General features: G+C 43.4%; 1 protein-coding gene across 1 annotated transcript in view; it reads right to left on the bottom strand.

Annotated features, from left to right (window-relative positions):
• The window catches only part of PINX1 (PIN2/TERF1 interacting, telomerase inhibitor 1), a 65,965-nt gene extending 53,698 nt beyond the window's left edge, over nt 1-12,267 (bottom strand). The window contains exons 1-4 of the mRNA XM_010840279.1: nt 12,116-12,267; nt 7,216-7,325; nt 4,848-4,940; nt 2,924-3,002 (exon numbers count right to left, since the gene is read on the bottom strand). Of these exons, the coding sequence (XP_010838581.1) occupies nt 2,924-3,002; nt 4,848-4,940; nt 7,216-7,325; nt 12,116-12,134 (301 nt within the window). The 5' untranslated portion in view covers nt 12,135-12,267. The remainder of the gene's footprint in view (nt 1-2,923; nt 3,003-4,847; nt 4,941-7,215; nt 7,326-12,115) is intronic.
• Between the last annotated feature and the right edge of the window lie 876 nt (nt 12,268-13,143).

Raw genomic sequence — 13,143 nt, 5'->3', positions numbered from 1 at the left:
CAAGACCATCCCCATGGAAAAGAAATGCAAAAAAGCAAAATGGCTGTCTGGGGAGGCCTTACAAATACCTGTGAAAAGAAGAGAAGCAAAAAGCAAAGGAGAAAAGGAAAGATATAAGCATCTGAATGCAGAGTTCCAAAGAATAGCAAGGAGAGATAAGAAAGCTTTCCTCAGGGATCAATGCAAAGAAATAGAGGAAAAGAACAGAATGGGAAAGACTAGAGATCTCTTCAAGAAAATTAGAGATACCAAGGGAACATTTCATGCAAAGATGGGCTCGATAAAGGACAGAAATGGTATGGACCTAACAGAAGAAGAAGATATTAAGAGGTGGCAATAATATACCGAAGAACTGTACAAAAAAGAGCCTCACGACCAAGATAATCACGATGGTGTGATCACTTACCTAGAGCCAGACATCCTGGAATGTGAAGTCAAGTGGGCCTTAGAAAGCATCACTACGAGCAAAGCTAGTGGAGGTGATGGAATTCCAGTTGATCTATTTCAAATTCTGGAAGATGATGCTGTGAAAGTGCTGCACTCAATATGTCAGCAAATTTGGAAAACTCAGCAGTGGCCACAGGACTGGAAAAGGTCAGTTTTCATTCCAATCCCAAAGAAAGGCAATGCCAAAGAATGCTCAAACTACTGCACAATTGCACTCATCTCACACGCTACTAAAGTAACACTGAAAATTCTCCAAGCCAGGCTTCAGCAATACGTGAATCATGAACTTCCAGATGTTCAAGCTGGTTTTAGAAAAGGCAGAGGAACGAGAGATAAAATTGCCAATGGCAATTTTCTACTGGATCATGGAAAAAGCAAGAGAGTGCCAGAAGAACATCTATTTCTGCTTTATTGACTATGCCAAAGCCTTTGACTGTGTGGATCACAATAAACTGTGGAAAATTCTGAAAGAGATGGGAATACCAGACCACCTGATCTGCCTCTTGAGAAATTTGCATGCAGGTCAGGAAGCAACAGTTAGAACTGGACATGGAACAACAGACTGGTTCCAAATAGCAAAAGGAGTTCGTCAAGGCTGTATATTGTCACCCTGCTTATTTAACTTAAATGCAGAGTACTCATGAGAAACGCTGGGCTGGAAGAAGCACAAGCTGGAATCAAGATTGCCGGGAGAAATATCAATAATCTCAGATATGCAGATGACACCACCCTTATGGCAGAAAGTGAAGAGGAACTAAAAAGCCTCTTGATGAAGGTGAAAGTGGAGACTGAAAAAGTTGGCTTAAAGCTCAACATTCAGAAAACAAAGATCATGGCATCTGGTCCCATCACTTCATGGGAAATAGATGGGGAAACAGTGGAAACAGTGTCAGACTTTATCTTTTTGGGCTCCAAAATCAGTGCAGATGGTGATTGCAGCCATGAAATTAAAAGACACTTACTCCTTGGAAGAAAAGTTATGACCAACCTAGATAGCATATTCAAAAGCAGAGACATTACTTTGCCAACAAAGGTTCGTCTAGTCAAGGCTATGGTTTTTCCTGTGGTCATGTATGGATGTGAGAGTTGGACTGTGAAGAAGTCTGAGCGCCGAAGAATTGATGCTTTTGAACTGTGGTGTTGGAGAAGACTCTTGAGAGTCCCTTGGACTGCAAGGAGATCCAACCAGTCCATTCTGAAGGAGATCAGCCCTGGGATTTCTTTGGAAGGAATAATGCTAAAGCTGAAACTCCAGTACTTTGGCCACCTCATGCGAAGAATTGACTCATTGGAAAAGACTCTGATGCTGGGAGGGATTGGGGGCAGGAGGAAAAGGGGACGACAGAGGATGAGATGGCTGGATGGCATCACTGACTCGATGGACGTGAGTCTGAGTGAGCTCCTGGAGTTGGTGATGGACAGGGAGGCCTGGCGTGCTGCAGTTCATGGGGTCACAGAGTCGGACACGACTGAGCGAGTGAACTATCACAGGGAGACAGCACCCTCTAGTGGTCTTGAGGTAAGTCCACGGGGGGACGGAGTTTAGAGGTGGGGCATTGTGCCCAGGGGACATTTGGTGATATCAGGAGATATTTTTGTCCCAACTAGGGAGAGGGTGCAAATGGTGTCCAGTGGATAGCGGTCAAGGATGCTGCTAATCATCCTAAATGCAGAGGACGTGCCTCACAGCAAAGAATGATCTGGCCCAAAACATCAGCAGTGCCATGCCTGAGAAAGGTTTTACAGGCTCTTGCAATAATCCACAGGAAATACCAGCTGCTCAGACCATGCTGGGTACAGTTAGGTGACAAGAGGAAGTCAGGGTCTGCGTATATTTTAGAGGCAGAACCGACAACAGTTCTTTCGCTGGAACAACTAGAAGCATGAAGCTGACATCAACTGAGCTGGGGAAGATGGTGGATAAAACAGGTTGTGGGGTATGCGGGTCCAACAGTTTACAGGGCGGGAGTTGGGGAGGTGCAGAATTGAAGTCTGGAAGTTGAGGAAACTGATGAAGATACTGAGCAGCGGGCTCAATGCAAGTCTGGGGTTCAGGAGAGAGGGTGAAGCAGTAGAGAGAAGTGTGGCAATGGTCACCACATTGCCCTGGGAGACCGGATGGCGTAATAAGAGAGTGCAGATGGAAGATGCAAAAGGCCTGAACTGCAGGACCCCGGACACTGTAAGGCCGGGTAAGGGAACTGCAGCAGAGAAATGCAAACCAAGTAAACTGATGTTGTCATCTCAAACTCTTAACGGGGAGAAAAAGCCTCCGCTTACGACTAATGTTAATTCAATGCGAGTACCCAGAAATGTAAACAGAAGTGACTATCTGTGATAGCTACAAGCAGTTAACTTTCAGATATGACACTAACAGTAAAAAAAAAAAATGTTGATAAAAATATTTTATATTGAGATTCAGTTCAGTTCAGTCACTCAGTTGCGTCTAATGGATAAAAAGCAAAGGTTTCCCCACCTGCTGTTTCCTGCCCATGGCAAGTGTTCAACTGGGCCAGAAGCTGGTTAAAATCATCTTGATGAGCAATCCAGTTATCCTGAAAAATAGCAAAAAATCAATTAGAGGCAAACCTGTTATCTACCTATGCTGAGATAAGATATATATTGGAATCAAGGAAATCTGTGAATTTTTAAATGTTTCACCAAAATATTACTTTATAAATTTGAATGAAGAAGAAATAGTATAAATTTGAACTGTAATTTATCTATTTGTTGTTGTGTCTGACTCTTTTTCGACCCCATGGACTGCAGACCACCAGGCTCCCCTGTCCATGGGGTTTCCCAGGCTAGCATACTGGAGTGGGTTGCCATCTCCTTCTCCAGGCGATCTTCTCGGCCCAGGGATCAAATCTCAGTCTCCTGCCCTTACTACTGAGCCCCTGAGCATCTTGGAAGCTTAAGCCCTGATTTCAAATGTGGGTAACTTGTCAAGTCAACTTATAGTCAAATAAACAGCAGGCAACCTTTGTGTTAAATATTAAAATAAAGCAAAACAAAGATTTTTTTCACACTAAGGGAAAACTATGTAGGTTAAAGGAAAAAAACAGGGATAGATTTGAGAGCTCTTTGCTTTGCTTTTTTGAGCCTATATGCCAATTCTATTTGCTTACACCCATCCCAATTTGAGAAAACACCACTGGGGAAGGGTGGGGGAAGGGCTCCACGTCCCCCAAATCAATTAGCACCCACTGATAAGGTGCTCAGTTAGTAACTTCATCATAATAAAGAGAATCTGACTTTAAAACAGAATGAGCATCTCCAGAATAATATCAACTTGCAGGGTTTCCCTTTAGGAATTTGCCTCATAGGTACTTTTCAAAGAATGCTTAAATATGTTTACCTTTGAAAATGTTCAAGCCTATTGAATAGGCAATGCTTCTCCTAAAAAATTAAGTATATCTGTATATCCACCTCTAAAAAGCTACCTGCAAAAATCAACATTATGTAAACTCTTTTTTAAAAATTGTCCACGGTATGTTTATTAATTGATGAAAATACAGAAGGTATTGCTACGCACTCCAGCTACTAAGTGTGTGCATTGTGAACCTTCTGAAGTACTGGTCTTGGATTTTGTCAGATGGTTACAGCAATTGTTTCAGTTTTATTGAGATACAACTGACAAAAAACATTGTATTAGTTTTAGGTGTACAACATGATTTGATGAATGTATAAACTCTTCCTTTTGGTTTAAGCTTTCAGCTGTTAGCCCCAACAATCTTAGCTGCTCAGCCCACCACTCAGAGCACCTGAACAAAGCAAAGTAATCCAGTTCACCTAAAGTCATTCCTCAGATTTTCTACCAGATTCTGTTGGCTGCAAAAATGTATGAACAAGGCTTTCAGTTCAGATGCTTTCTAAAGTGAGCAACGATACTAAAAATGAAAGGCAGGGCAAGCCATGAACTTTTAATTACAGAGTCGTATTTGCAAAGTGTTAGTGTTTACTAGGAAATGTAACTTATCTCAACTGCTATACACCAACAGTCAGAAACAGACAATGGGACAAGAAAAGAACGGTACTCTCTTGCAGTATTTCTGAAACAAAATGCCACCAATTTTAGCAACATAATCTAATATTCCAACAGAGGTCAAGAGGAAAATTCCTCTCTGTCCTGAAGTGCAAAAAAAACACACAACACTTTTGCAAAGTTCAGCAATAAGGCTACTTGGAATCTTTTATGCATAAGCAACAAGGCAAAATGACTGCATGTTACATGATGCACAGAAGCTTAGTCACTGGCTTGTTATCCAAAACATGGACTGTACATTCTTGAATAGCTTAAAACTGATCAATCAATTTGACTGGATTAATTTTTTTTTTTTTACACTGACAAAAATAACAACGATGCAAGGAAACCCCCCAGCAGACACGCTGTTGCTCACTTCGTTATTAATAGTAGCTCCTAGTCCCAGGTGGTTATTTTTGACTTGAACTTTAATATGATCAGTGGCTCCTTGCTCCTGAGCCCCTAAACCCTGTGGAGATTAAACATAAACAGAGTTAGCATTTTCATCAGGTAGAAAAAGAAATTACCTCTCTCTTCCTTCATTAACTGATTCATCACTCACATTAGGAGGCTTTACCCTTGTGCTCAAAGAGGATAGTCTAGTGGAGTCTTTCAAGATATGTCTGTAACACCAAGGAGGCACTTACAGTGTTGTGCTGGGCTAAGTCCCTTCAGTTGCATCCAACTCTTTGAGAACCTGTAGGCTGTAGCCCCCCAGGCTCCTCTGTCCGTGGGATTCTCCAGGCGAGAATCCTGGAGTGGGTTGCCATGACCTCCTCCAGGGGATCTTTTGACCCAGATATCAGATCTGTGTCTCTTATGTCACCGGCATGGGCAGGCGAGTTCTTTCCCACTAGCGCCACCTGGGAAGCCCTGCACTCACAGTGCTGCACTCACAGTGAAAGTGTGTCCGACTCTCTGCGACCCCATGGACTGCAGCCTACCAGGCTCCTCTGTCCATGGGATTTTCCAGGCAAGAGTACTGAAGTGGGTTGCCATTTCCTTCTCCAGGGGATCTTCCCAGCCCAGGGATTGAACCCGGGTCTCCTGCATTGCAAGCAGACACTTTACCATCTGAGCCACCAGGGAATGCCAATTCTTCAACCTGAGGCTCACTTTAAAGACCATGGAAAAACTAAAAAGAACATGCCTTTTCTTGATGCGCAAAAGCAGAATGCTACTACCAAACTAACAGAAGCCCATCAGAGGCATTACAAGTCCGTGGCACTTGCCATTAAATAATTCTACAAAACAACCCTGAGGAAGGGGATCCCAAGTCCCCTGCATCATTAACACTCATTTGTCCCTGAGCACTTAGTGTACTAAAAGTCACCCAAGGTGGCTCTAATACAGTGGATGGAGAAAAAAAATAAGAGATATAAAGGGACCACATCTCAAGGATCTTGGACATTATAAGAGGAATTTGGATTCTACTGTTGTTGTTTTTTTGGCCATGCCCCATGGCTTGCAGGATCTTAGTTCCCCAGACCGGGATTGAACCCGTGCCCCCTGACAGTGAAAGTGCGAGTCCTAATCAAGGACTGCCATGGGATTTACAGATTTTATTTCTTTAGAACAACGGGAAATCACTGAGCTTTTAAGCAAAGGAATGACATGATCTAATTTCTATATTCTAAAAGCTCACAATGGCTGCTGTAAGGCAAATGGCCCAGAGAAGGAAAAGAAGGGAGGCAGGGAAGCAGCCGAGAGGCTGCTGTGCTGATGAGGACAGGCAGTGGTGGTGGCTGGTCCAGGACAGGGCCTGCAGAGAGGAACGATGACCGGAGGGGCAGGAAGTGAGTGAGGTGGTGGAACCAAGCACCACTGCCAGGTTTCTGGCTTAAGTAAATAAACCCTTGACGGGGCATATTGGCAAAAATGAGGAAAACTTGAGAAGAAAAAGATTTGGGAGCGATCAAAAAGTTTTACAATAAAAATAATCGACTTAAGATGCTAACTCAAGTAAAAATGCCAAGCAGGCTGATGAATTTATAACTTTGGAGCTCAAAGGACAGACCTGAATCTGGACTAGATATAGAAAAGTGACAACTCTCAGAATTTAGGTAATTCAAAGCACGGCATGGAATGAATGAGCTCACCCAAGCTGAGGACAGAAAAGGGCCTGGGGCTGAACCCCAAGGAATTCCAAAGCTCAAGAGTCTAGAGGAGGAAAAGCCAGCAACACATTTCAGGGTGGTTGGTAAAGCAGAGGGGAAAACCAGGACAGAGGGCAATATTGTGGAAGCCAAGCAGGGGTAGTCGATGACATTCAATGCTGCTAAGGGATAAAGTGATGTGAGAACCAAAAAAGGATCCATTGGGTTTGGAAACAAGATCTTTAAAGACCTTAGCAATAATTGTTTAAGTATAGAGATGTCAGCAGAAGCCCTATTTGAGTAAGGAATAAATGAAATGTGAGGAAAAGGAGAAAATGTGTAGTCCAGTTATAAGGGTGAATAAAACTTTAAGCAACATAAAACTCTGATGATTAAGTGTGATTCCAAATGCAACCAACTAAAAGGCACCATCTACGAAAATCAGAGCAGGTTAAACAATAAACAAAGACAGCTGGCATTTATGTTCAATTCTAATTTTACTATCGCAATGTCTTTAAAAGTTAGTTATTTTTCCAAAATCACTTATTGATCCAAAGCAAATTTCTCCCAGTCTCCTAAGAAAGATATATTTTCCTGATCTATAATCTCTCTGCATGGCTCCAATTCCTTTGCTCTTCTTCAAGATACCTTTCCTTTAGACCACCCCATCTTCTCTAGCATCCTCTGGCCAAACTTGGAGTCATCATTACTCCACGCAGTGTTTCTTGGATCCACAGCCCACTTCTGCTTCCGCCGACCTGTCAATGACAAAGTATCGCATCAGCAGCTTATCTTTCAAACCCAGAAAACACCTCACAAACACACACATACCTATGGCATACACACGATACTTCTATAGATACAACATACACTGTTTTATTAGATACAGATATCAGATTCGGCCAGAGAAGGCAATGGCACCCCACTCCAGTACTCTTGCCTGGAAAATCCTATGGATGGAGGAGCCTGTTAGGCTGCAGTCCATGGGGTCGCTAAGAGTCGGACACGACTGAGCTACTTCGCTTTCACTTTTCACTTTCCTGCATTGGAGAAGGAAATGGCAACCCACTCCAGTGTTCTTGCCTGGAGAATCCCAGGGACGGGGGAGCCTGGTGGCTGCCGTCTATGGGGTTACACAGAGTCGGACACGACTGAAGTGACTTAGCATAGCATAGCATCAGATTTGTCATCCACTGGAACACAGTATCAGCTTGGATCATTTATCCTGGCTTCCCCAAACATTCTATAATCTGAACATACAAATTGATCTTGGAAAAGTGAAATAAAAATGTTTCAAATGTGACAAATCGAAATACGTGATGTACCATCAATTGGGCCTTCCATTCAGCGATTGGCAGCGATGTAAGGCACCCGTGACACCAAGGTCACCATCAGCAGTCATCACACACACGGTAAGTGCCAAATGCATCCATGTACTCTCAGCTTCCACAGTAACCCAATGAGGGGAGGCAGTCTGATCTCTACTTTTCAGATGAGAAAATCTGAGGCCTTCAGGAGGCATGTGCCTAATACCCCCAAGCAAGGACCAGAGTCTTTATACAAACCAAGATCCTACCAACTCCAAAGCTCACATTCTTAATCCATAGCACACAACTGTCATGACCTTGGGGAGAATCAACCTACAGATACTAATCGAGACCTACAGATAACTAATCTCACTGAAACTCCCTACAGCCATATGTGACCCCTTCTCGGAACTCACACGATAAATTCCCTGTTTCTTTTCTTTGGCATTTATTTAACACTCCTCTGTATTACAGTTGTTTATATCCCTCTCTCATGTATGCTGCTATGCCATAAGCTCTTTAATGCTCACACCCATGTTCTTATTCTTTCTTATGCTTCACTGCATTTGCCCATAGCAGGCATTCAGGAAAAACATAATCGAATATATGAATGACTGAGAAACAAAAAAAAAAGGAGGGAAGGAAAAAGAAAGGCGACAAGAAAAGGGGGAAAGGAAACAAGGAAGATAACTGAATTGAGGAAACTGCTTTGAGTCCCTACAAGTTGTTTTTGTTTTTTAATGCATATAGTTAACTGACCATCAGAAACTCAAACTTACCACTACACTTTTAAGGAAAAGTACAGCAGAGAAAAAGGACTCCAGAAGTTTCTTACACAAGCATATGAAACCCAAAAGTAAACGGTGGCCAAGTGGGAAATCTGGAGGTCAAATGTCATCATCATGTACCTGGTGCACCACTGGAAGCAGAGTACCAACAGCGGCTCATGCCTCAGCAGTGTCCTAATTGATTCACTGCAGGTAAAACCAATACAGAGATCCTTAACCATCCACACTGTAGCAAAAACAGGTAAACCTTTACAGGCACGCAGGCAGAAAAAGAGCACTTAAAAAGGAAAATGAGCTAGGCTCAGATGTATCATGTTTCACAGTGAAAGGGGGACCCCAAAATGCTACTAAGGTGACTAGTTACCACTTTACTTATCTTAGTAAATACACAGCCTCATGTCGCCTCTGCTAGTGAACAGCATATGAGACGAGCCTGGCTAACTAGGGCTCTCTCTGCAAGGCTGCTTCTGGGTGCATGTTGGAGCGCATGTCTCCAAACTAGCGTCGGCCAGGGGTCTCTGACTGGGGCTTGTGTGAAAGAGACATTTTTGAGAATGACTGTGCCCACCCTCTGCAATAAAGACGGCACACAGTTTATGTCACAAACGCATATACTATAATGCTGGCACAAGAGACTGGAGAGTCGGCTGAGGTCAGCTTTTCTTCCCCAGGGAAATGGCAGGTATCTCCAACCAACAGAGTGCACACATATGCGCTCAGTCGTGTCCAATTCTGTGCAACCCCATGGACTGTAGCCCGCCAGGCTCCTCTGTTCAGTGGATTTCCCAGGCAAGAATACTGGGGTAGGTTGCCATTTTCCTCTCCAGGCGATCTTCCCAACCCAAGGATCAAACCTGCATCTCTTGTGTCTCCTGCACTGCAGGCAGATTCTTTACCAGTGTACCACCTGGAAAGCAATGGAGTAGGGTAGTGTTTCCCAAGTAAGGATGTTAAATGCAGGGGAGGACTCAGGACAGAGTGTCCTGAATCTGCAGAATCACTCTTTGGGGTGAAGGGGGTAACCATCCTCTGGCAGGGACTCCTCCTACATGGAGATCTAGCCAGACATTTTCAGGGTAACCCCAACAAACAACCCTGCACACAAGAGGTGCCAGGTCTAATCACTCCACGCCCAGGACCACAAAGTTTATGCCAGGATTCAGCTTACCCTGAGAAGTGTGTTGAGAGCCAAGAGCCAGGGGCAAAGTTTTGCTTTTTTTTTTTTTTCGTCCCAAAGACACTTTCAGATATTCAAGACCTCAAAAAATATATCCTCCATCCATGTATTCTTATTAAAACATTTTTTGAGACATAGATTAAGGTATAGATTAATCTTGACATAGAGTCAAGATTAAGGAAACAGCAGTATAAAATTGTAATGCGATGACCATTAAAATCTGTTAATGATAGCACTGTCATTTGATTAGAAAATGTAATAATTGCAAGTGTCAAAAACTGGTCCTAATAAAACGTGGGTCTAAGACTCCAAATTAAAGACTGAGAAGTGAGCATGATAAATGAAATTTTTCTCTTATGTTTCGGTAGGCTAGATTTCTTACCTTAAATAGGGGAAAATCAATAAAATATATTTGACAATTAGAGAAATGCAGGATAAAGGATGTTTGTGAGAAACATAAAGAAAACTACTAGATTTTTAAAACAGGAATAGATGCCTGGGAAGATAAAAGAGAACACAATCTAGTCCATATGGCAAGGGAAAACAAAGGAAACAGCATACTTACTGAAGTGAAAATATTAAGGTTAATCAGCGGAAAAAAGTAGGTTACAAAACTGTATCTACAGAATTATTACAATTGTATAAACGATCAGAGAAAATAATTGCTGGGTAGTGAAATGGCGGGCTGGGATTTCTCTAAGCTTCTGCTTTCTCACTTCTAAAACAAGAACACCAGTCCTAAGTGTCTAATCACAGGGGATGCTACTAATTTACTAAATCATATTAAAAGGCAACACAAAATATTGGGTTGGCCAAAGTATAGGGTGTGGAAAACACTTGAGTGAACTTTTGGGCCAACCCCCTGTTATCTATTATTATGCCAAAGATTTGAAAATCTGGAGACATGGGGTTGGGGGGAGAACTGAAAATACTCTCTTGAAATCCTGCAGTCTGAATTTCTGATGTCCACAGATGGCACCACGCATCCATACTTTGAACTATTTCACATTCACCATCTCATTGACTTTTTTAAGACAACCTAGTGATGACCGTAATCAAAGATGTTTTTAATAGCCACAGAGAAACTGATCACGGAAAGAGACATAAATGAACAGCAGAACTAGTACTAATGTTTCCACGTACATGCTGAACTAAGTGTACATCAGAGAATATTAAAACCAGAAGAGATTTAGCCACGCTGGTTATACAGATGAAGAAACAGGGCCCACAGGGTCACACGAACACATACATACTCCGTTCCGTAAGTCCTTATTTAAAAAACAATAGTAGTCTGCTGACCCTAGTGACAAGAATGTAAAGAAACAGCGACAACTAGATCGATTTTGTCACTTTCTACCTCAATGACTTGGGGTGAATTATTTTCCTCTGAATCTCAACTTCTGCCCCTGTAAAATTTGAATGGTGTCTTACCCACTTAGTTTCGTGCTCCCATTCCTCCACCTCTTTAGATGAGAGGATGCCGACAGCATTTATTTCATGGAGTCCCTGTGTAGTTGCTGTTGGTCTGTTAAGCTGTTTCTGGTTCTTGTTCACTAAACACTTTCAAAGGGACCGGCCGGCTTTTCAGGACCAAACCATGACTGCCCTCTGGTGGCCGGTAGCCTTAACTACAGGTCCCATTCAAAAGTTAAAAAGCCGGTCCAAAGGAAGGAAATTGACGAACTTCACAAAATAATAGTGAATGTCAAAGGCAAACCCAAGCACCGCGGGCGTTGCGGCCAACACTCCTCTCAAAAAAGGCTGTTACTAATTCCAACTACCAAAGTCACAACCACCACGATAACATTTAGAATCACTCATTAGCCCTGCCTCCCCTAAAAAACACGAACTTCCAGTGTTTACTGCTTCTAAGCTCTTGGCTTTTCTTTTTCTTGATTCAATACATCTTCAAAGACGGGGTTTCACTGCTGGCCCAACAACTTCTTTTTAGCCAGAGGACGCTGAGGCCTGGGGAAGTAAGAGTTCAGGTTCCCAAAACCAGAGTCCTGACCCCTCACTGGAACCCACCGCCCACGTGTGCAGGTTTGAGAGCGAAGACAAGCGTCCCAAGTGGACACTCGGTCTCATCAGCAGACCTGTAGCTAACTTTGGAGGAAGGCTGAGCTGGGAAATCTCCGCGGCAGCCAGGAAGAGCCGAGATGGGCTTCCAGGACGCCGTCCCCGGGCCCCCTCCAGCCCACTGCGCGCCGCCGGCCACCGGGTCACCCGGAACCTTCACCCTCGGGCCCGATCAAACCTCCGCGCCCAACACTCACGCTCAGCCAGCATCGACATGTCGCCGAGCCTGTGACGCTGCGGATCTCGGGACCTGAACGACAGCAATTACCGCAGGGCAGATAAGAGGAGAAGCTGAAACTACCGGACTCGCACGCCGGGGAAACGGCGGCGGCGGGGGGCGCACTCTGATGACGTAGGCGAGGCGCGACTGGCTCCTGAACCGCGCGGCGGCGAGGGCGGGGTGCGGGCAGCATAGCACTCTGCCTTTGGGAGGATACTGGGTAGGCCAATGGTTTCCAAGGCTTGTTTCAACTTCAGCGTTCCGTGTGTCTGTGATATATCTATGAGGAACATCCACTAAAAAGAACCGTTATAAGTTTGGGTGTTTTTTTTTTTTAATTACAGAACCTTGATATTTTTAAATTGTCAGCTGGAAGTTCTGGTGGTTCAGACGGTAAAGAAAATGCCTACAAGGCAGAAAACTCGACTTCATCCCTCTGTGGGGAAGATCCTCTGGAGAAGGGAATGGCTACCCACTCCAATATTCTTGCCTAGAGAATTCCATGAACAGAGGTGGGCTATAGTCAGGGCATGGAGTCGCGAAGAGTTGGACTCGACTGAGAAAGTAACACTTTAACTATTTTTCAGTAGACACTGCACTTTTAAAAAGAAGGTGACAGTTCTAGTTCCAGTTTTTTAAGAAATCTCTATACTGTTCCCCATAGTGGCTGTACTAGTGTGCATTTCCACCAACAGTATAAGAGGGTTCGATTTTCTCCGCACCCTCTCCAGCATTTATTTCTTGTAGACTTTTGGATCGCAGCCATTTTGGTGAGAAATGGTACCTCATTGTGGTTTTGATTTGCATTTCTCTGATAATGAGTGATGTTGAGCATCTTTTCATGTGTTTGTTAGCCATCTGTATGTCTTCTTTGGAGAAATATCTGTTTAGTTCTTTGGCCCATTTTTTGATTGGGTACGTTTTATTTTTCTGGAATTGAGCTGCAGGAGTTGCTTGTATATTTTTGAGCTTTAATTCTTTGTTGCTTCATTTGCTATTATTTTC

The sequence above is a fragment of the Bison bison genome, unplaced genomic scaffold (genome assembly GCF_000754665.1).
Source record: "Bison bison bison isolate TAMUID 2011002044 unplaced genomic scaffold, Bison_UMD1.0 scf7180017864143, whole genome shotgun sequence".
Taxonomy (NCBI): Eukaryota; Metazoa; Chordata; class Mammalia; order Artiodactyla; family Bovidae; genus Bison; species Bison bison.
The sequence above is the reverse complement of the archived record's forward strand: the minus strand, read 5'-3'. Positions and strand labels throughout refer to the sequence as shown.